General features: G+C 52.5%; 1 protein-coding gene across 4 annotated transcripts in view; it reads right to left on the minus strand.

Annotated features, from left to right (window-relative positions):
- The window catches only part of LOC139266017 (phospholipase D1-like), a 291,725-nt gene that overhangs the window by 51,550 nt on the left and 218,672 nt on the right, over positions 1-21,503 (minus strand). For all 4 annotated transcript variants that reach the window (XM_070883772.1, XM_070883773.1, XM_070883771.1 and 1 more), the window contains 6 exons: positions 19,372-19,464; positions 17,649-17,801; positions 10,860-11,009; positions 8,650-8,733; positions 5,651-5,732; positions 3,076-3,186 (listed from right to left, as the gene is read on the minus strand). In XM_070883772.1, the coding sequence (XP_070739873.1) occupies positions 3,076-3,186; positions 5,651-5,732; positions 8,650-8,733; positions 10,860-11,009; positions 17,649-17,801; positions 19,372-19,464 (673 nt within the window). The remainder of the gene's footprint in view (positions 1-3,075; positions 3,187-5,650; positions 5,733-8,649; positions 8,734-10,859; positions 11,010-17,648; positions 17,802-19,371; positions 19,465-21,503) is intronic.

Genomic DNA, 21,503 nt, shown 5'->3' on the forward strand with positions numbered 1-21,503 from the left:
TGAACAAAAGCTTGGTCATAGAGGTAGATTTTAAGGAGCATCTTAAAGGAGGAGAGAGAGAGACAGAGAGGTTTAGGGAGCGAATTCCTGACCTTTGAACCTAGGCAGCTGAAGGCATGGCCGCCAATGGTGGATCGATGGAAATCGAGGATGCGCAAGAGGCCAGAATTGAAAAAGCACAGAGATCTCAAGAGTGTTGTAGTGCTGGAGGAGGTTACAGAGATAGGGAGGGGTGAGGCCATGGAGGGAATTGAAAACCAGGATGAGAATTTCAAAATCGAGGCATTGCCGGACCGGGAGCCGATGTAGGTCAGCGATCACTGTGGGTAATGGGTGAGCGGGATTTGGTGCGAGTTAGGACACGGACAGCGGGCACAGGGGGTGATGGGTGAGCAGGACTTGGTATGAGTTAGGACACGGGCAGCGAGCACAGGGGGTGATGGGTGAGCGGGACTTGGTGCGAGTTAGGACATGGACAGCGAGCACAGGGAGTGATGGGTGAGCGGGACTGGGTGCGAGTTAGGACACGGTCAGTGAGCACAGGGTGTGATGGGTGAATGGGACTTGGTGTGAGTTAGGAAAAGGGTAGCGAGCACAAGGGGTGTTGGGTGAGCGGGACTGGTGCGAGTTAGCACACGGACAGCCGAGTTTTGGATAAGCTGATGTTTGCAGAGGGTGGAAGGTGGGAGGCCGGCCAGGAGAGCGTTGGGATAGTCGGAGTCGGGAGGTAACAGTGGCATGGTTGAGGGTTTCAGCAGCAGATGAGCTGGAGCAGGTGCGGAGATGGGCGATATTCTGGAGTCGGAAGTCGGTGGTCTCGGCGGGAGGCGGGGGGTGGGGGGTTTGCCATATCGACACTGCAGTCCTATCTCCGACCACTGGTCCTCTCGAGCACAGCTTCCCGCGGAGAATGCAGGATCACTGAATTCCCCTCACAGACCATTTCCCGTGGCCCCTCCGCATGTTACAAAAAAGAGATAGAGACACCAGGGAAGGTGCAAAAAAGATTCACAAGGATGGTACCAGAACTGAGAGGCTATACCCATTGGGAAAGACTGAACTGGCTGGGGCTCATTCCTCCACAAAAGAGAAGGCTGAGGAGTGACCTGATAGAGGTCTTTATTACGAAGGGGTTCAGTAGGGTAGAAGTAGAGAAGGTGTTCCCACGTGTGGGGGGATCAGAACTAGGGACTATAAATATATAATAGTCATTAATAAATGCAGTAGGGAATTCAGGAGAAATTTCTTTACTCAGAGTGGTGAGAATGTGGAACTCGCTGCAGGCGAATAGTATCGATGCATTTAAGGGGACGCTGGATAAATACATGAGGGGGAAAGGAATGGAAGAATGAGGTGAAGTAAGGTGGGAGAAGGTGTGTAGCACAAACACTGGCACGGACCAACTTATATAGGATTACATCGGATATACGACACAAAAACAGGCCATTCGGCCCAACCAGTCCATGCTGGCGTTTATGCCCCAGTCGAGCCTCCTCCCATCTTTCCTCATTTAAACCTATCAGCATAACCCTTCTCCCTCATATTCTTGTCCAGCCACCCCTTAAATGCATCTATACTATTCGCTGCGGACTGCAGGAAGATATCAGTGTACTGGTCCCGTGTGCAGAACAGTGGCAAATGGAATTCAATCCAGATAAGTGTGAGGTAATGCATTTGGGGAGGTCTAACAAGGCAAGGGATTACACATTAAATGGTACGATACTGAAAAGTGTAGAGGAACAAAGGTGACCTGGGAGTGCAGGTCCACAGATCCCTAAAGGTAGCAGGCCAGGTAGATAAGGTGGTTAAGAGGCATATGGAATACTTGCCTTTATTAGTTGAGGCATGGAATACAAGAGCAGGGAGGTTATGCTTGAACTGTATAAAACACTGGTTAAGCCGCAATTGGAGTACTGTGTGCAGTTCTGGTCACCACATTACAAGAAAGATGTGATTGCACTGGGAAGTGTGCAGAGGAGATTTATAAGAATGTTGCCTGGACTGGAGAATTTTGGCGATGAGGAAAGATTGGAGATGCTGGGTCTGTTTTCTTTGGAGCAGAGGAGGCTGAGGGGAGACCTAATTGAGGCGTATAAAATTATGAGGGGCCTGGATAGAATGTATAGGAAGGAGCTTTTTCCCTTGGCAGAGGGGTCAACAACCAGGGCCATAGATTTAAAGAAATTGGGGGGAGGTTTACAGGAGATATAAGGAGAAATTGCTTCACCCAGAGGGCGGTGGGGGTCTGGAACTCACTGCCTGAAAGGGTGGCAGAGGCAGAAACCCTCACCACATTTAAAAAGTACTTGGATGTGCACTTAAAGTGCCGTAACCTACAGGGCTTCGGACTAAGAGCTGGGAAGTGGGATTAGGCTGGATAGCTCTTGGTCGGCCAGCGATGGGTCGAAATGGCCTCCTTCCGTGCTGTAAATTTCTATGATTCTATGATTCAACCACTCCTTGTGGTAGCGAGTTCCACAGGTTTAGCATAGCTTCCTTACTTTTCAATTCTATACATCTAAAAATAAATCTTCATGTTTGCTTGCTTTTTTTATGGCCTTGCTAACCGGTGTTGCAACTTTAATGATTTGTGTATTTGTGCTACGAGATCCCTTTGTTCCTCTACCCCACCTAGGCTCGCACCCAACCAAAATATAACACCTCACATTTATCTGTGCTGAACTTCAGCTGCCAATTATATGCCATTCTGCAAGTTTATTAACGTCCTCCTGTAATTTGTTTAAGTCCTTCTCAGTATTGACGATCAGCACCACCCACCCCCACCTCCCCGCCCAGTTTGGTGCCATCCGTAAATTCAGATATTGAGTTTATGATTCCAAAGTCTAAATCGTTGATGCAAATTGTGAACAGCAGTGGTCCCAGCACTGATCCTGGTGGAACAACACTACCCACCTTCTGCCGCTGTGAATAGCTACCCTTTACTCCTTTTGAGGACAAATGGCCTGTTTCTGTTCAATAAATTCTATGCAATACTCAACAACTTCTACTTTCAATACCCGTTGAGTGCTTTACCAGACCTGGCCTGGCCATTATTGTTAGTCGAAGGCAACACACCTTAATGTTGGGATGAAGGTGCAGTAGAGTCCTCTTGCTGTATTCACTGTTGATACCCAGGGCAAGCTCCAACTCCTTATAGAGAATCACAAAAATCTTCACCCCTTGTTGCTGCGATGGCAAAAAAAGAAGGAAAATAGATTTAAACTTGGCTCGCTTCAATCCTTGCAGAGCATCACAAGGTACACATACAGCACACAAGGAGGCCATTCGGCCCAGCGTGCCTGTGCCGGCTCTTTGAAATTAGTCCCAATCCCCCTGCTCTTTCCCCACAGCCCTGTAAATTTTTCCTATTTAAGTGTTTATCTGATTCCCTTTTGAAAGTTACGATTGAATCTGCTCACACCGCCCTCTCAGGCAGCGCGTTCCAGAACTCAACAAGTCACTGCGTAGAAAAATGTCTCTTAATCGCCCCTCTGGCATTTTTTCCAATGATCATAAATCGGTGTTCTTTTGTTACCAACCCTCCTGCCAGTGGAAATACTTTCTCCCTAGTTACACTATCAAAACCCCTCATATGGATGAGGAAGGTCATAGGACCAGGAGGAGGCCATTCAGCCCCTCGAGCCTGTTCCGCCATTCCATGGGATCACAGCCGATCTGTACCTCAACTCCATTTACCCGCCGTAGCTCCATGTCCCACAATACCCTTACCCAACAAACATCAATCGATCTCAGTCTTGAAAGCTCCAATTGACCCCCAGCTTCCACAGCTTTTTAGGGCAGATAGTCCCAGATTTCCACTACCCTTTGTGTGGATGATGGGCATTGAACCATGGAAATGATCCCATGGCTCTGTTTGATGATGAGCTGGGGAGCTCGCCTGCTGTCCTGGCCAATATTTGTCACTCAATGTAGGACGACAGCAACTCGCCCACCCATTTTAACACCTACCCATATTACAACAGTGACTACACTCCAAAAGTACTTCATTGGCTGTAAAAGGCGCTATATAAATGCAAGTCTTTCTTTTTCCGCGATTTTCGATTCTATTGAAGTTTTCGGGAGAGGCGTTGAATGGGCGGTCGAGCTGGTATCGCCTGTTTTACACTATCTTCTAAAGTCAACTCACACCCATTATCTGGCCGTTTATCTCAGTCGGTTGGTGCAATCTTCCTGTGTGCAGATTGGCTGCCGCATTGCGCTGTAGTATAACAGTGACTGTAATTGTCAGATGTGAGAGCCCGACGTAAATCCAAGTCTTTTCTTTCTGTTGGGGAGCACAGCTGTCTGCATCGGGGGAGGGGGGAGGTGGCGACGGGGAGAGGATGGATGTGTGGGGGCGGAGGGGGTTTGTGGGGGAGGGGATTTGAAGGGGGGATTTGTGGGGGGGTATTTGAGGGGAAGATTTGAGGGGGGTAATTTGAGGGGGGATTTGAGGGGGGATTTGAAGGGGGGTATTTGAGGGGGATAATTTGAGGGGGGAATTTGAGGTGGGGATTTGAGGTGGGGGATTTGAGGGGGATAATTTGAGGGGGGTAATTTGAGGGGATTTGAGGGGGAAATTTGAAGGGGGGTATTTGAGGGGGGTAATTTGAGGGGATTTGAGGTGGGTGATTTGAGGGGGGATTTGACGGGGGGAGCGATTTGCAGGGGGGGATTTGAGGGGGGAGGGATTTGAGGGGAGGATTTGTGGGGGGGATTTGAGGGGTGGAAGGTGGTTATTTGAGGGGGGGGAAATTTGCCGGGGGGTGATTTGGATCTAGTGCCCTCCCGCAGCACGTGGTGATCAGTGGCTCACTATAAATTACTACTTATCGCAGCGCATTGATTGCCTTGGTCAAAGCGGCCGTTTAAGCTTTATCCTTCCATCTCCCCCACCTCCACACCCCACCCATCTCCTTAGCAACACTGGATGCTGCAATACAATAGCCAATGTTGTTGAGGCTTTATTGAGGGAAAATAGAAAAAACATGTATTTCTATAGCTCCTCTCACATCCTCAGGACCTCCCAAAATGCTTTAAGCCACTGAAGTACATTTTTTTGAAGTACAGTTGCTGTTGTAATGTGGGAAACGCGACAGCCAATTAGTGCACAGCAAGCTCCCACAAATAGCAATGTGATGATGATCAGATAATCTGTTTTTGTGATGTTGATTGAGGGGTAAATATTGGCCCCCGAATACCGGGGATAACTCCCCTGCTCTTCAAAATAGAGGGATGGGAGCTTTTATGTCCATCTGAGACTGCAGACGGGGCCTCGTTTAAACGTCTCATTCGAAAGACGGCACTTCTGACAGTGCAGCGCTCCCTCAGTATTGTCACTGGGATGTCAGCCTGGATTATGTGCTCGAGTCTCTGGAGTGGGGGCTCGAACCTACGACCTTCTGACTCAGAGGTCACGACTGACACCTAACAGAGCAGGGAATGGGCACAGAGATTGCCCTCCAGTGTGGACATTCCCCGGACCCTGGGAAGTGGGGTGGAGGGTTGGGGGATGGGAGAAGGCAAGGGGCGAGCAGTACGCCTGTCCCTCCGATAGCCCGCTGCTCTTGCGGCGGGTGAAGGAGATCCGGGGGAGTGGGGTCAGACCTCCTGTATGATGCGCGCGCTGACGCGGACGAGAGGAACTCACGGCTTTGCGTTTGAGTAGGTGGTCCAGCCTCCAGCGATTCCCCTCCACGACGGGCCTCTTGAGAAAGATTTCTGGACTCAGCCTGCACTCCACCAAGACAAAAAAAAGAGCATTAAATCGACACCCGATTTCCATCGTTCCACCATTGGTGGCTGTGCCTTCAGCTGCCTGGGTCCTCAGCTCTGGAATTCCCTCCCTAAACCTCTCCGCCTCGCTACGCTCCTTAAAACCTACCTCTCTGACCAAGTTTTTGGTCACCTGCCCTAAAATCTCCTTATGTGGCTCGGTGTCCAATTTTGTTTGACAATCGCTCCTGTGAAGCGCCTTGGGACGTTTTACTACCTTAAAGGCGCTATATAAATGCAAGTTGTTGTTGTTGGTGACACATTTAACCCCTTCCATCCCAGAGATCCACTAAAGGCCTGGGGGCGGGGGGGGGGGGGGGGGGGAGAAATTCTGCCGTGCCTCATTTGGGGCGGTAACCTTGGCGGAGCAGTAATTTTAGCGCCTTGAAAAAGTTTGTGCTTCCCCCAGAAATTCATCAGAATCGGTCGAAGAGCTGACAGGGGCAATAACTCAGCTGTTGCACACCAGAGCTGGGGGCGGGGGGGGCGCTAATGAAAATGCCGGCGCTAAATTTAACCAAGTCATTGTGCATGCGTGAAACTCTGAGTCAGATCCCGGGAAAAGCCGAGTCTTGAAGGCACGGCATAACAATGCTCCCATTAAAGTTTTCAAAATGACTTTTTTCTCAAGCTGTACTGTTATGTCTGTCTGTCGCTGCAGACTCGGAGGCTCACGCGCCGTGCTGTGTGTAAACCTTGCACGGACTGTGACCTCCGAGGGAAGCGTTTCCTCATCCCTTTAAGCAGTCGGCAGTTAACGACTGAGCAAGCCTGGACCCATTGTTTTTCGAGACGTTGTTCTTGGCGGGCACTAAATGAGGCGTCCGCGCCGAATTTACCGACGGGGGCGCAAGCGTGCGCGTTGCACCAGGAATACGTCATGATCGGCGTGATCATCAGCGGTCGGGCGCCACTGGTTTGCGCCCCTGATGAGTCTCGGACGAATTTTCACTCGGGGCGCTAAATACTGCGCTCCCGGTCAGTAAACTCTTACGCTCCCATTGACGCCCCCTCTGGCCGCTAACTGAGGTGTTAGGCAACCGAAAATACAGCCCCTGGAATTATCCCTGGTCACACAGGCTTCCAATATTCTCTCAATCATTCTCCCCTCCTGTCCCGCTGGAGTCAGTAGTGTTGGGGTAGGAACAGCACAGGCAAAGCAACATTTCCTGCCCCCCCCCCCCCCCCACCTCAAAAGCTAGTTAGGCCTTCTATTCACAGCAACAGAATGGGCTCCTTCAGAAGGGATAAAGAGTCAACCACATTGGTGTGGGACTGGAGTCACATGTAGGCCCAGGCCGGGGAAGGACGGCAGGTGTCCTTCCCTGAAGGGACCAGTTGGGTTGTTAGGACAATCCGACACTTTCCGTGGTCATTATTCTTGCCGGTGTCACCCAGCACGTCATTATTTATTGAATTCAATTCCACAATGCCTTGGAGCAGAGAAGGCTAAGAGGAAATTTGATAGAGGTGTTTAAAATCATGAAGGGTTTGGATAGCCGGTGTGCAACGGCCACCCCACGTTAAAAGCACAGGCATCTTCCACCCGTCAAAATTGAGTGGAAGCAAGTCTTCCTCGATTTCGAGGGACTGCCTATGATGATGATGATGATCAAACAGAATTGGACACGGAGCCACACAAGGAGATATCTGAAACATTCTGAGGGGGATTGACAGAGTATATGTGGAGAGGTTGTTTCCCCTGGCTGGAGAGTCTAGAACCAGGGGTCACAGTCTCAGGATAAGGGGTCGGCCATTTGGGACTGAGACGAGGAGATCTTATTGAATGGCGGAGCAGGCTTGAGAGACGGTACAGCCGACTCCTTTTTAAAAAACGTATTCATTCACGGGATGTGGGCATCGCTGACTAGGCCGGCATTTATTGCCCATCCCTCGTTGCCCGTGAGAAGGTGGTGGTGAGCCGCCTTCTTGAACCGCTGCAGTCCGTGTGATGAAGGTGCTCCCACAGTGCTGACTTTGTTGTAACGGTTTGGTACAACTGAGTGGCTCACTGGTCCATTTCAGAGGGCAGGTCGGAGTCAACAACTTTGTTGTTGGCCTGGAGTCACATATAGGGCCAGACCAGGTAAGGATGGCAGGTTTTGTTCCCTAAAGGACATTCATGAACCAGACACGTTTTCTGCTCCAATTTCTTATGTCCTTATATTTGGCCAGGTGAGCCAAAGCTTGGTCAAAGAGGCAGGTTTTAATGGTAGCCTCATAAAGGAGGAGAGTGCACACAAGAAGGGTTCCCAAATCCTGAACCAGCATTTTGGCAAATCTGTTTGATATTCTTCCCACAGTGACTGCACTTGAAAAGTACTCCATTGGCTGTAAAGTGTTTTGAGACGTCCGGTGGTTGTGAACGGCGCCAAATAAATGCAAGTCTTTCTTTTATTCTTCTTCCTCTGTTGCCTCCTCACGAGGGTCAGTGAGGCGAATCGTGCCAGTCTCGCTGCCACCCCAGCTGAACTGGGCAGCCTCGGCACAGGGAAAGGATGGATCGTGGGATCTCCCTCAGCCGGGTGGCTTGGTAACATGCAGTGCCTGGAATCCGGGGGCTGATCCTTCCAGTTGGCGCTTGGGTCAAGAAATGGCGGGTGCAACGGGCAGATAATCAGGTCAGGCGACGACTGAAGCCTGCTTGACTTGCACTTCCACCCTTGGTTGAATAGCCTGTTGACGTTTCCTGTCAAGACTAATGCATGAAGGGCGGCCAACTGGGTGGGTATACTGCTGGGGTGTCAGGCACCTGTGAACTTTAACCTCAGCAAAGGGCAGGAAGCAAAATAAGGGGGAAGATTGATTTTAAAAAGAAGTTCAAATCAAACACCAACATCAAATCTCGACCGATCCAAGTGCTACCCCACTCACCACCAGTCTGTTATGAATATTTCCTCTTTGGCATCCTCCAAGGCATCTGCTAGATCTTCACAATAGCCTTTAGCGTTTACGTACCTGTGTATAAAGTGAGGCGGGGTTAAAGGGCTTGTACTTTTGTACCGTCTCATCATATCGCAGACTCACCAGGTGCCTCACACACTGAGGAGGGAAGCTGGAGGGGTGGGGAGGATGAGTAGAGTGGGAGGGAGGGAGCATATGCGGAGAAGGGGTTAGAAGGTGGAGGGTGGGAGGTAGGGGCTTGGGAGGTGTGAGGTAGGGGGGTGGGAGGTAGAGGGTTGGGAGGTGGGAGGTGGGGAGTTGGGGGGCTGGAAAATGAGAGGTGGGAGGTAGGGGGTTGGGAGGTGGGAGGTGGGGAGTTGGGGGTTGGTAGGTGGGGGTAGTGGAAGGAATCAAGGGTTATGGGGAATGGGTAGGGAAGTGGAGTTGAGGCCAAGATCAGATCAGCAATGATCTTATTGAATCAGGCTCGAGGGGCCAAATGGCCGACTCCTGCTCCTACTTCTTATGCTCTTATGAGTGGGAGGTGTGAAGGGGGTAGAGAGTGGGGAGAAAATAAGAATTAGGAGCAGGAGTAGGCCATTTGGCCCCTTGAGCCTGCTCCGCCATTCAATACGATCATGGCTGATCTTCGACCTCAACTCCACTTTCCTGCACTTTCCCCATATCCCTTGATTCACTTGATATCCAAAAATCTATCGATCTCTGTCTTGAATATACTCAAAGACTGAGCCTCCACAGCTCTCTGGGGCAGAGAATTCCAAAGATTCACCACCCTCTGTGAAGGAATTTCTCCTCATCTCAGTCCTAAATGGCCGATCCCTTATTCTGAGACCCTGGTTCTAGACGCCCCAGCCAGGAGAAACATCCTCCCTGCATCTACCCTGTCAAGCCCTGTAAGAATTTTGTCTGTTTCAATGAGATCACCTCTCATTCTTCTAGACTCTAGAGAATATAGACCTAGTCTACTCAATCTCTCTTCATAGGACACTCCCCCTACCCCAGGAATCAGTCTAGTGAACCTTCTTTGCACACCCCCTATGGCAAGTATATCCTTCATTAGGTAAGGAGACCAAAACTGTACACAATACTCCAGGTACGGTCTCACCAGGGCCCTATATAGTTGCAGTAAGATGTCTTTACTCTTATAAGAACATAAGAAAACATAAGAAATAGGAGCAGGAGTAGGCCACCTGGCCCCTCGAGCCTGCTCCGCCATTTAATAAGATCATGGCTGATCTGATCATGAACTCGGCTCCGCTTCCCTGCTCGCTCCCCATAACCCTTTCTTCTCTTATCGCTCAAAAATCTGTCCATCTCCGCCTTAAATCTATTCAATGACTCAGCCTCCACAGCTTTCTGGGGCAGAAAATTCCATAGATTTACAACTCTCTGAGTAATTAAGGCCAACGTACCATTTGCGTTCATAATTGCTTGCTGTACCTGCATGTTAACTTTGAGTGATTGGTGTACAAGGACACCCAGGTCCCTCTGAACACCAACATTTCCCAATCTCTCACCATTTAAAAAATACCCTGTTTTTCAATTTTTCCTACCAAAGTGGATAACTTCATATTTCTCCACATTATGTTATATTTGCCATGTTCTTACCCATTCACTTAGCCTGTCTATATCCCCTTGAAGCCTCGATGTATCCTCCTCACAACTTACATTCCCACCTAGCTTTGTATCATCAACAAACTTTGATATATTACATCTGGTCCCCTCATCCAAATCATTGATATAGATTGTGAATAGCTGGGGCCCAAGCACCAATCCTTGCAGCACCCCACTAGTTACAGGGAGATGCGGGTTGAAGTACGAGGAGCGGGGAAAGGGAGGGGAGGAGCAGGTGGAGACTGGGGAATGGGGGTGGGGAGCATGAGGGAGTGGGGAATGTGGAGGTGGGGAGTCTTGGGGGGGGGGTGCTGGTGGTGGTGAGCGAGGGAGTCGGAGAGGTGGGGAGTGTGGAGATGGGGATTGGGGGCCAGGTGGGAGGGACTAGGGTTGAGTAGGTGAAGGATGATTTATCTGCCTAAAGTGAGCAGAGCTCTTTGGGTTTAATGGCCTCTTGCTGTGCTGCAAAATTCGTGCACTAACGCAGAAACAGGTGAACAGAGATATTTAGCCAGAGGTGCCGCCCATTTCATTAGCTTGCCACCTGTAACGCTCCGGAAGGTTACCATTTGCACAGCGTGTTTTCCTGCACAGCTGCGAAGGATTTAAAGCGCTGGTCCTCCAGGAAGACTTTGGCGTGTTTGTGAATGAACTCCTCTATCGCCTGACCCCACCAGCGAGCGTGGCGGTAACTGTTGCATTTGATAATCAGAGTCCTGGAAATTGACAGAAAGAACATCAGTCAGTTTCAGTGCTGGTCAGTACTGCCCCTCCGACAGTGCAGCACTCCCTCAGTACTGCCCCCCCTCAGTACTGCCCCTCCGACAGTGCAGCACTCCCTCAGTACTGCCCCTCCGACAGTGCAGCACTCCCTCAGTACTGCCCCTCTGACAGTGCAGCGTTCCCTCAGTACTGCCCCTCCGACAGTGCAGCGCTCCCTCAGTACTGCCCCTCCGACAGTGCAGCACTTCCTCAGTACTGCCCCCCCGACAGTGCAGCACTCCCTCAGTACTGCCCCTCCGAAAGTGCAGCGCTCCCTCAGTACTGCCCCTCCGAAAGTGCAGCACTCTCTCAGTACTGCCCCTCTGGCAGTACGGCGCTCTCTCAGTACTGCACTTGGAGTGTTGGCCTGGATTACACACTCAAGTCTCTGGAGGAGGGCTTGATCACACCACCTTCTGTGCAGAGGTGAGAGTGCTGCCCACTGAACCATGACGGACACTTAGCCTGAAAGTGCTGAAGACAATCCTACAATTGTCCAGGCTCCAATCAGCACGCAACACAGTCCATTTTTTGGAATCCAATATTACATTCTGTTCACAAACTGCCCTTTCAGCGGGTTAATGACCCCGACTCGATTGGTTGGGTCATTTCCTTCACACACTTAATGATTCCCCAGTAAAACAGCATCCAATGTGAATAATCGTGTGTGAGAGACTCCTGGGTTTAATTGCAATGGAATTGACACTCTCCTATAAATATTTCTTTACCACTTTACTATCTGTCGAAGTCTTTACAGGTAAGCATTTGGAGATTGAACCCTATTATTTTTAAGTTGAATCTGCCTGATTGGATCTTGACGGAATTGAAAATTGACACAATCCCATCTCACTGTTATCCTTCCACGAGTCAATATTTGCACAATGTGCCTGTAAATTGGAAGGTGCCAAGGGAACCAACCCATAACACCAAACAAGATCAGCCACGCTGGCACTGATAAACATCGCTCCCGGGAACACTTATTATAAATCCCTCGCCGACCCGTGGCTTGGTGGACCTCTCAACAAGAACAACTTGCATTTATATAGCGCCTTTAAGCTGGCAAAACGTCCCAAGGCGCTTCACAGGAGTGATTATCAAACAAAATTTGACGCCGAGCCACAGGAGGAGATATTAAGACAGGTGACCAAAAGCTTGGTCAAAGAGGTTGGGTTTTAAGGAGCGTCTTACAGGAGGAAACAGAGGTAGAGAGGCGGGAGGGAATTCCAGAGCTTGGAGCCCAGGCAGCTGAAGGCACGGCCGCCAATGGTGGAGCGATGGAAATCAGGGATGCGCAAGAGACCAGAGTTGTAGAAGTGCAGGGATCTGGGAGGGTTGTAGAGCTGGAGGAGGCTACAGTGATAGGGAGGAGGGCGAGGCCTTGGAATGGTTTTGAAAGCAAGGAAGAGAATTTTTGAAATCTTGCCCAATTTGTCTCTCATTCGTGCAATATGAGACTGCGGCTTGAGGTGAGGCAGGATAGTGAATGATCTTAACTGCACCGGCATCTCAAGTGGTTGATATCGTGGCCTTGGAAAAGGTTTGGAGGGGAACTATGAGAATGAATCCCAGCTTAAAGAACCTTAGTTAATCAGAGAGGCTGAAGTGCAGTGCCCAGAATAGGCCAAAATACTTCAGCTGAGGCCTAACCATGATTTGCAGTTTAGCATAATTTACTTGTTTTTGCACTCTCGGCATTTATTTATAAAGATAAGAATCCCGAATGTTTTTTTTAACGACCTTCTCAACTTACCCTGCCAGCTTCAAAGATTTGTGTATGTACACCCCCAGGTCTCTCTGTTGCTGCAACCAGGTTAGCATTGAACCCTTTGGTTTATATTGCCGTTGGGAGCATTATGGGGTTTGTCATTGGGTCCCCGATGATCTTAGCCTGCGTGCGGCGGGTGCTCGACAGGGGGAGCTCGACAGGTTCCTGACTGGGACAGAGATCGCATCTTATAGGTCAGTTTCTTTATAGCGAACACTGGGTCCATGTGGTCTGCTGGGCTGGTTTCCATCACCTGAGGGGGTTGGGGAGGAATTTTACACAGTATAGTTTTCCTACATTACAGCAGTAACTACACTTCCAAAAGAAAAGTACTTCATTGGCTGTAAAGCGCTTTGAGATGTCTGGTGGTCGTGAAAGGCGCTATATAAATCTGAGTCTTTCTTGCTTTCTTTCTTTCGTATTGGCCTGTTTTTTTTTTCCTCAGTTTTTTTATTGCCTCTCCCGGTAGCTTACATGGCTGGCCGGGGGGGTTGGGGGTGCGGGAACAAGGGGAGGGAGCAAGGAGAGGGAGGTGGGGGTGCGGGGACAAGGGGAGGGAGGTGGAGGGGAAGGGGCAAGGGGAGGGGGCAAGGGGAGGGAGGTGGGGGGGGGTGCAGGAGCAAGGGGAGGGAGGTGGGGGGGGAGGGGCAAGGGGAGGGAGGTGGGGGGGAAGGGGCAAGGGGAGGGAGGTGGGGGGGTTGCGGGGGCAAGGGGAGGGAGGTGAGGGGGAAGGGGCAAGGGGAGGTAGGTGGGGGGGAGGAGCAAGGGGAGGGAGGTGGGGGGAAGGAGCAAGGGGAGGGAGGTGGGGGCAAGGGGAGGGAGGTGGGGGGAAGGGGCAAGGGGAGGGAGGTGGGGGGGAAGGGCAAGGGGAGGGAGGTGGGGGGGAAGGGGCAAGGGGAGGGAGATGGGGGGGGTGCGGGGGCAAGGGGAGGGAGGTGGGAGGGAGGGGCAAGGGGAGGGAGGTGGGGGGGAAGGGGCAAGGGGAGGGAGGTGGGGGGGAAGGGGCAAGGGGAGGGAGATGGGGGGGTGCGGGGGCAAGGGGAGGGAGGTGGGAGGGAGGGGCAAGGGGAGGGAGGTGGGGGGGAAGGGGCAAGGGGAGGGAGGTGGGGGGAAGGGGCAAGGGGAGGGCGGTGGGGGGAGGTGCGGGGGCAAGGGGAGGGAGGTGGGAGGGAGGGGCAAGGGGAGGGAGGTGGGGGGAAGGGGCAAGGGGAGGGAGGTGGGGGGAAGGGGACAAGGGGAGGGAGATGGGGGGAAGGGGCAAGGGGAGGGAGGTGAGGGGAAGGAACAAGGGGAGGGAGGTGGGGGGGCGGGGACAAGGGGAGGGAGGTGGGGGGAAGGGGCAAGGGGAGGGAGGTGGGGGCAAGGGGAGGGAGGTGGGGGGGAAGGGGCAAGGGGAGGGAGGTGGGGGGGAAGGGGCAAGGGGAGGGAGGTGGGGGGGTGCGGGGGAAGGAGCAAGGGGAGGGAGGTGGGGGCAAGGGGAGGGAGGTGGGGGGGAAGGGGCAAGGGGAGGGAGGTGGGGGGGAAGGGGCAAGGGGAGGGAGGTGGGGGGGAAGGGGCAAGGGGAGGGAGATGGGGGGGTGCGGGGGCAAGGGGAGGGAGGTGGGAGGGAGGGGCAAGGGGAGGGAGGTGGGGGGGAAGGGGCAAGGGGAGGGAGGTGGGGGGGAAGGGGCAAGGGGAGGGCGGTGGGGGGAGGTGCGGGGGCAAGGGGAGGGAGGTGGGAGGGAGGGGCAAGGGGAGGGAGGTGGGGGGAAGGGGACAAGGGGAGGGAGATGGGGGGAAGGGGCAAGGGGAGGGAGGGGAGGGGAAGGAACAAGGGGAGGGAGGTGGGGGGGCGGGGACAAGGGGAGGGAGGTGGGGGGAAGGGGCAAGGGGAGGGAGGTGGGGGGGGAGGGGACAAGGGGAGGGAGGTGGGGGGGAAGGGACAAGGGGAGGGGGGGAAGGGGCAAGGGGAGGGGGGTGGGGGGAAGGGGCAAGGGGAGGGAGGTGGGGGGGTAGGAACAAGGGGAGGGAGGTGGGGGGCGGGGACAAGGGGAGGGAGGTGGGGGGAAGGGGCAAGGGGAGGGAGGTGGGGGGGTAGGAACAAGGGGTGGGAGGTGGGGGGGAAGGAACAAGGGGAGGGAGGTTGGGGGGAAGGGGCAAGGGGAGGGAGGTGAGGGGAAGGAACAAGGGGAGGGAGGTGGGGGGGCGGGGGCAAGGGGAGGGGGGTGGGGGGAAGGGGCAAGGGGAGGGAGGTGGGGGGAAGGGGCAAGGGGAGGGAGGTGGGGGGGCGGGGGCAAGGGGAGGGAGGTGGGGGGGAGGGAAGGAACAAGGGGAGGGAGGTGGGGGGAAGGGGCAAGGAGAGGGGGGTGGGGGAAGGGGCAAGGGGAGGGAGGTGGGGGGAAGGGGACAAGGGGAGGGAGATGGGGGGAAGGGGCAAGGGGAGGGAGGTGAGGGGAAGGAACAAGGGGAGGGAGGTGGGGGGGCGGGGACAAGGGGAGGGAGGTGGGGGGAAGGGGCAAGGGGAGGGAGGTGGGGGGGGCGGGGACAAGGGGAGGGAGGTGGGGAGGAAGGGACAAGGGGAGGGGGGGAAGGGGCAAGGGGAGGGGGGTGGGGGGAAAGGGCAAGGGGAGGGAGGTGGGGGGAAGGGGCAAGGGGAGGGAGGTGGGGGGGTAGGAACAAGGGGAGGGAGGTGGGGGGCGGGGACAAGGGGAGGGAGGTGGGGGGAAGGGGCAAGGGGAGGGAGGTGGGGGGGTAGGAACAAGGGGAGGGAGGTGGGGGGGAAGGAACAAGGGGAGGGAGGTGGGGGGGAAGGAACAAGGGGAGGGAGGTGGGGGGAAGGGGCAAGGGGAGGGAGGTGAGGGGAAGGAACAAGGGGAGGGAGGTGGGGGGGCGGGGCAAGGAGAGGGGGGTGGGGGGAAGGGGCAAGGGGAGGGAGGTGGGGGGAAGGGGCAAGGGGAGGGAGGTGGGGGGGCGGGGGCAAGGGGAGGGAGGTGGGGGGAGGGAAGGAACAAGGGGAGGGAGGTGGGGGGAAGGGGCAAGGAGAGGGGGGTGGGGGGAAGGGGCAAGGGGAGGGAGGTGGGGGGAAGGAACAAGGGGAGGGAGGCGGGGGGGGGGCGGGGACAAGAGGAGGGAGGTGGGAGGGAGGGAAGGAACAAGGGGAGGGAGGTGGGGGTGTGGGGACAAGGGGAGGGAGGTGGGGGGGGCGGGGCAAGGGGAGGGAGGTGGGCGGGGGGAGGGGGGAGTTTAGAAGCATTCAGTCACAATGCTCCAGCCACCATGAGGTGTAGAGCAGGCTTGATGGACCTGCTGATTTTTTCCTGGCCGCCAATGTTCGTACGTTCTTGTACCGGCCTGGTCATCTGGCACCCAGGAGTTGTGGACAGAGTGATAAATCAGCCGGGGCTCCTGCCCATTCTCCAGTGATTCCTGGTGAGGACAGAGACCTGCTTGGCTTGCGTTGTGTTAAGCATAAATTCTGCTTAGAACCCAAGGAAAGATCTAAGGCCCAGAGCCAATTTGAGAAGAACATAAGAAGGTAAGAAATAGGAGTAGTAGTCGGCCATTCAGCATCTCGAGCCTGCTCCACCATTCACTAGGACCCTGGCTGATCAGAAGAGGAAAGAAAGAAGGACTTGCATTTCTATAATAAAAACAGAAAATGCTGGAAACACTCAGCGGGTCAGGCATCATCTGTGGGAAGAGAAAGAGAGTTAACATTTTAAGTCGATGACCTTTCATCCTCATTGCCCTGAAAGGTTAACCCTGTTTCTCTTCCCACAGATCGTGCCTGACCCGTTGAGTGTTTCCAGCATTTTCTGTTTTTATTTCAGATTTACAGCATCCGCAGTAATTTGCTCTTGCATTTCTATAGCGCCTTTCATGACCTCAGGACATCCCAAAGTGCTTTACAGCCAGCTGAAGTGCCTGTTTTGAAGCATTATACTGTTATACTGTAGGAAACACATGGAAGCCAATATGTGCACCACAAGATCCCACAAAGTGATTATCTGTGTTGTTTTGTGGCGTTGGTTGAAGGATAAATATTGGCCCATACCACCGGGGAGAACTCCCTTCTCTTCTATGAGTAGTGGCCGTGGGATCTTTTACATCCATCTGCGACGGCAGACAGGGCCTCGGGGGGGGGTTTAATGTCTCGTCAAAATAGACGGCACCTCTGACAGTGCAGCGCTTGCTCAGCACTGCACTGGGAGTGTTGGCCTAGATTCTGTGCTCGGGTCTCTGGAGTGGGGACTTGAACCCACGACCTTCTGGCCCAGAGGTGGGAGTGCGGCCCACTGAGCCATTGATGGTGATTTGGTGCAATTCTATGCCAATTATTTTGTGGTGGAGGAGCGGCAAGAGATCGTGGCGGAGGTGCGGCGAATGTTGTGTGCGGAGGAGCGGCGAGAGATCTTGACGGAGGCTCGGCGAATGTTTGTGGCGGAGGAGCGGCACGAGATCGTGGCGGAGGTGCGGCAAATGAGGGTATGGGGCCCAGAAGAGCCGAGGGCCCAGGGGCGGCATGGGCCAGCCCACACTGCGATAAGTGTGCGCGCTAGGTCTGTGCGGCAGAGCTCGTCTCCAGTTGTCTTTGGTTATTCCTGGCCACTAGATAAAGGCCTAGCTCTGTCAAGCCCGTGTGGTGGCTGATGTGCAACGGTCACCACATGTTAAAAAAAATCCACGCACAGGCATCTTCCACCCCTGGAGTTCAGGACTGGAATATCGGGTCCTTCATTGAAACATCTGTGAACTCATCCCTTTTGGTGTGGAAGCAAGTCATCCTTGATACGAGGGACCGCCTATGATGATGCCAATTATTACCACCCGAGCAGAGATTGCGCTGTACCTGCACAGGTTCTCGATTCTGATGCCATATTTCGTCTCCGTGTCCTTGGCGCCCATTTTGATGCTGAATTCTTTGTCCACGAGCAGAACGAAAGCGACGGCACCTGTGTCTGGCTTCGTGTACAAGAGGAAGGAATCTTTCACTGACAACCACCTGAGGGGGGGGGGGGGCGGAGAAAGCACAGGAGCAGCACTCAGATCGGATACCTCTGACAGAGCCTGTTCAGGGCAGCACACGAAATCTCACGTGCAATTGCGCTCTGCGACAGGGGACAACAGCGACTGGGGCCTCAGAGAGGCACGCAACCACAACTTGCATTGGAAGAAAGAAAGACTTGCATTTATATAGCGCCTTTCATGACCACTGGGTGCCTCAAAGCGCTTTACGGCCAATGAAGTACATTTGGAGTGTAGTCACTGCTGTAATGTGGGAAACGCCATTCTGCGCACAGCAAGCTCCCACAAACAACAATGTGATAATGACCAGATAATCTGTTTTTGTTATGTTGGTTGAGGGACAAATATTGGCCCAGGGTACTGGGGATAACTCCCGCTGCTCTTCTTTGAAATAGTGTCTTGGGATTTTTTATGTCCACCTGAGAGAGCAAACGGTTTAAGGATAAGTGGGAAGCCATTTAGGACTGAGATGAGGAGAAACTTCTTCACTCAGAGAATTGTGAACCTGTGGAATTCTCGACCACAGAAAGTTGTTGAGGCCAGTTCATTAGATATATTCAAAAGGGAGTTAGATGTGGCCCTTACGGCTAAAGGGATATGGAGAGAAAGCAGGAATGGGGTACTGAAGTTGTATGATCAGTCATGATCATATTAAATGATGGTGCAGGGCCAAATGGCTCACTCCTATTTTCTATGAAAGACAGTGCAGCACACCCTCAGCACTGCACTGGAGGGTCAGCCTAGATTTTTGTGCTCAAGTCCCTGGAGTGGGACTTAGAACCCACAACCTTCTGGCTTCAGGGAGAGTGTGCTACCCACTGAGCCACAGCTGACTTACATTGATCACACCGAGCTCACTGTGACACCTGTAATGTGTCCACCCCAGCCTGAGCTCATTCGCTGCTGAAACCCTCACCCGTAGTTTGTTACCTCCAGACTCAACTATTCCAATCGCTCTCCTTGCTGGCATCCCAGCTTCCGTACACTTCAGCTCATCCAAATCTCTGCTGCCCATGCCCTAACTCGCACCAAGTCCCGCTCACCCTTAACCTCTGTTCCCACTGACCAACATCGGCTCCTGGTCCGACAACGTCTCGATTTTAAAATACTCATCCTTGTTTTCAAATCCCTCCATGGCCTCGCCCCTCCCTGTCTCTCAAACTTCCTCCAGCCTTAAAACTTCCCGAGATCTCTGCATTCCTCCAATTCTGGCCGCTTGTGCACCCCCAATTTCTATCGCTCCACCTTTGGCGGCCGTGCCTTCAGCTGCCTGGGCCCCAAGCCCTGGAATTCCCTCCAGAAACCTCTCCGCCTCTCTCCTCCTTAAAACTAACATCTTGGATCAAGCTTTTGGTCACATGTCAACATTTGCCTGATAATCGCTGCTACGTTATTTATATAACGTTAAAGGCGTTATATAAATGCAAGTTTTTGTTGTTGTTGAACTGGTGAAGGTCACTGCAAAGGATCTGTTGAACTTGCTGTTATGATTGTCTCTCCATGGACGTCACACTAACCTTCACAAAACTACCATCTGGGCCACGTACCTCTTGGACCAACGATAACAGATCTGGCTCCTCCCACAACAGTTGAGTCCTGGAATTCTGTGACCTCCAGAACGTTTCATCACAAAACCTTCCCTACAAAAGAAAAGGAATTCTGATTAATTACAGTGATCCACCACACGAGCAAACGGCTCCAGCACGATCCTGGGGGTGGGGGGCCTCAATTTCAACGTTGGCAATGGGGGAGAGACTGGTGACTGATGGGAGCAAATCGACGACCCATTCTACATATATACCCTCCAGCATTGCCCTGGGGTTTCCAGGAATTGAAGATTAATGTCCAGGACACTGCTGCAAGCAAAAATAACCAGGCATTAAAGAATTTCTTTGAATGCTTATGTTGACTCGTGGTAAAAATATTGGAGATGAGGGAAAAAAGGCAGTTTGACTGATAGTCAAAAATCATCCAATCGGGAAATGAAGAGTCCATCTGCTTTCTGATTGGCCATGGGAAGATGGGGCACCATCAGGATGGACATGTTGGGCGACCAATGGCAGGAGTGCGGAGGTGGGGCAGTTGTGATCAAACCTCCAGCAATATGTCCAACCAGAGTTGGCAACCCTCGTTATAAACCCCATTTCATTTTCCTTTCCGTCAACATCAAATCCTTCATTGCTCCTTTATCTCGCCCCGGCCCTTCAGTGACATTTTCAACACCCCCAACTTGTTGGTGACCATCACTGTTCCATAGAGCATTTGATACCACACCTGTTTGATGTGGACAGTGTGCACACACACTCAAGAATCTCTGTGCTCCAAGTTCCCCTCCAAGTCGCACACCATCCTGACTTGGAAATATATTGGTCGTGCCTTCATCGTCGCTGGGTCGAAATCCTGGAACTCCCTTCCTAACAGCACTGTGGGAGCACTTTCACCACACGGACTGCAGCGGTTCAAGAAAGCGGCTCACCACCACCTTCTCAAGGGCAATTGGGGATGGGCAATAAATGATGCCCTTATTCCATTTTAAAATGAATACTGTGAATGGATAATCATGGCCAACACGGAGATACATCATCATCATCATAGGCAGTCCCTCGGAATCGAGGAAGACTTGCTTCCACTCTTAGCATGAGTTTTTAGGTGACTGTATAGTCCAATATGGGAATTACAGTCTCCGTCACAGGTGGGATAGACAGTCGTTGAGGGAAAGGGATGGGTGGGACTGGTTTGCCACATGCTCCTTCCACTGCCTGCGCTTGATTTCTGCATGCTCTCGGCGATGAGACTCGAGGTGCTCAGCACCCTTCCAGATGCACTTCCTCCACTTAGGGCAGTCTTTGGCCAGGGACTCCCAGGTGTCAGTGGGGATGTCGCACTTTATCAGGGAGGCTTTGAGCGTGTCCTTGTAACGTTTCCTCCGCTCACCTGGGGCTCGCTTGCCATGGATGAGTTCCGAGTAGACATGCAAACTATGGGAGATACATTAAACATGTGGATGATACTAAATTGAGGGCGGGGGGGGGGGATAGTTAATACTGAGGAGGACTGCAACAAATTACAGGAGGACATTAATAAAGTTACAGAATGGGCACATCATTGGCAAATGAAGTTCAACACAGATAAATGTAAGGTATTACATTTTGGTAGCAAGAACAGAGAGGTCACTTATTAATAGAAGGGTGAGAGTCTTGGTGCGGTTCAGGTACAAAGGGATCTCGGAGTACATATACACAAATCGCTAAAAGTCGCGACACAGTTTAGCAAGGCCATAAAATAAACAAACCAAGCACTAGGGTTTATTTCTAAAGGTATAGAATTGAAAAGTAGGGAAGGTATGCTAAACCTGTATTGAACCTCGGTTAGACCACACTTAGAGTACTGCGTGAAGTTCTGGTCACCATATTATAAAAAGGATATAGAGGCACTGCAGAGGGTGCAGAGAAGATTTACAAAGATGATATCAGACATGCGAGATATACATATCAGGAACAGGCTAGGTCTCTTTCTCTTGTAAAAGAAGGCTGAGGGGTGACCAAATAGATGTCTTTAAAATTATGAAAGGTTTTGATAGAGTGGATACAGAGAGAATGTTTCCACTTGTGGAGAAGAGCATAACTAGAGGCCATCAATATAAGATAGTCACCAAGAAATCCCATGGGGAATTCAGAAG

Source organism: Pristiophorus japonicus, chromosome 6 (assembly GCF_044704955.1).
Source record: "Pristiophorus japonicus isolate sPriJap1 chromosome 6, sPriJap1.hap1, whole genome shotgun sequence".
Classification (NCBI taxonomy): Eukaryota; Metazoa; Chordata; class Chondrichthyes; family Pristiophoridae; genus Pristiophorus; species Pristiophorus japonicus.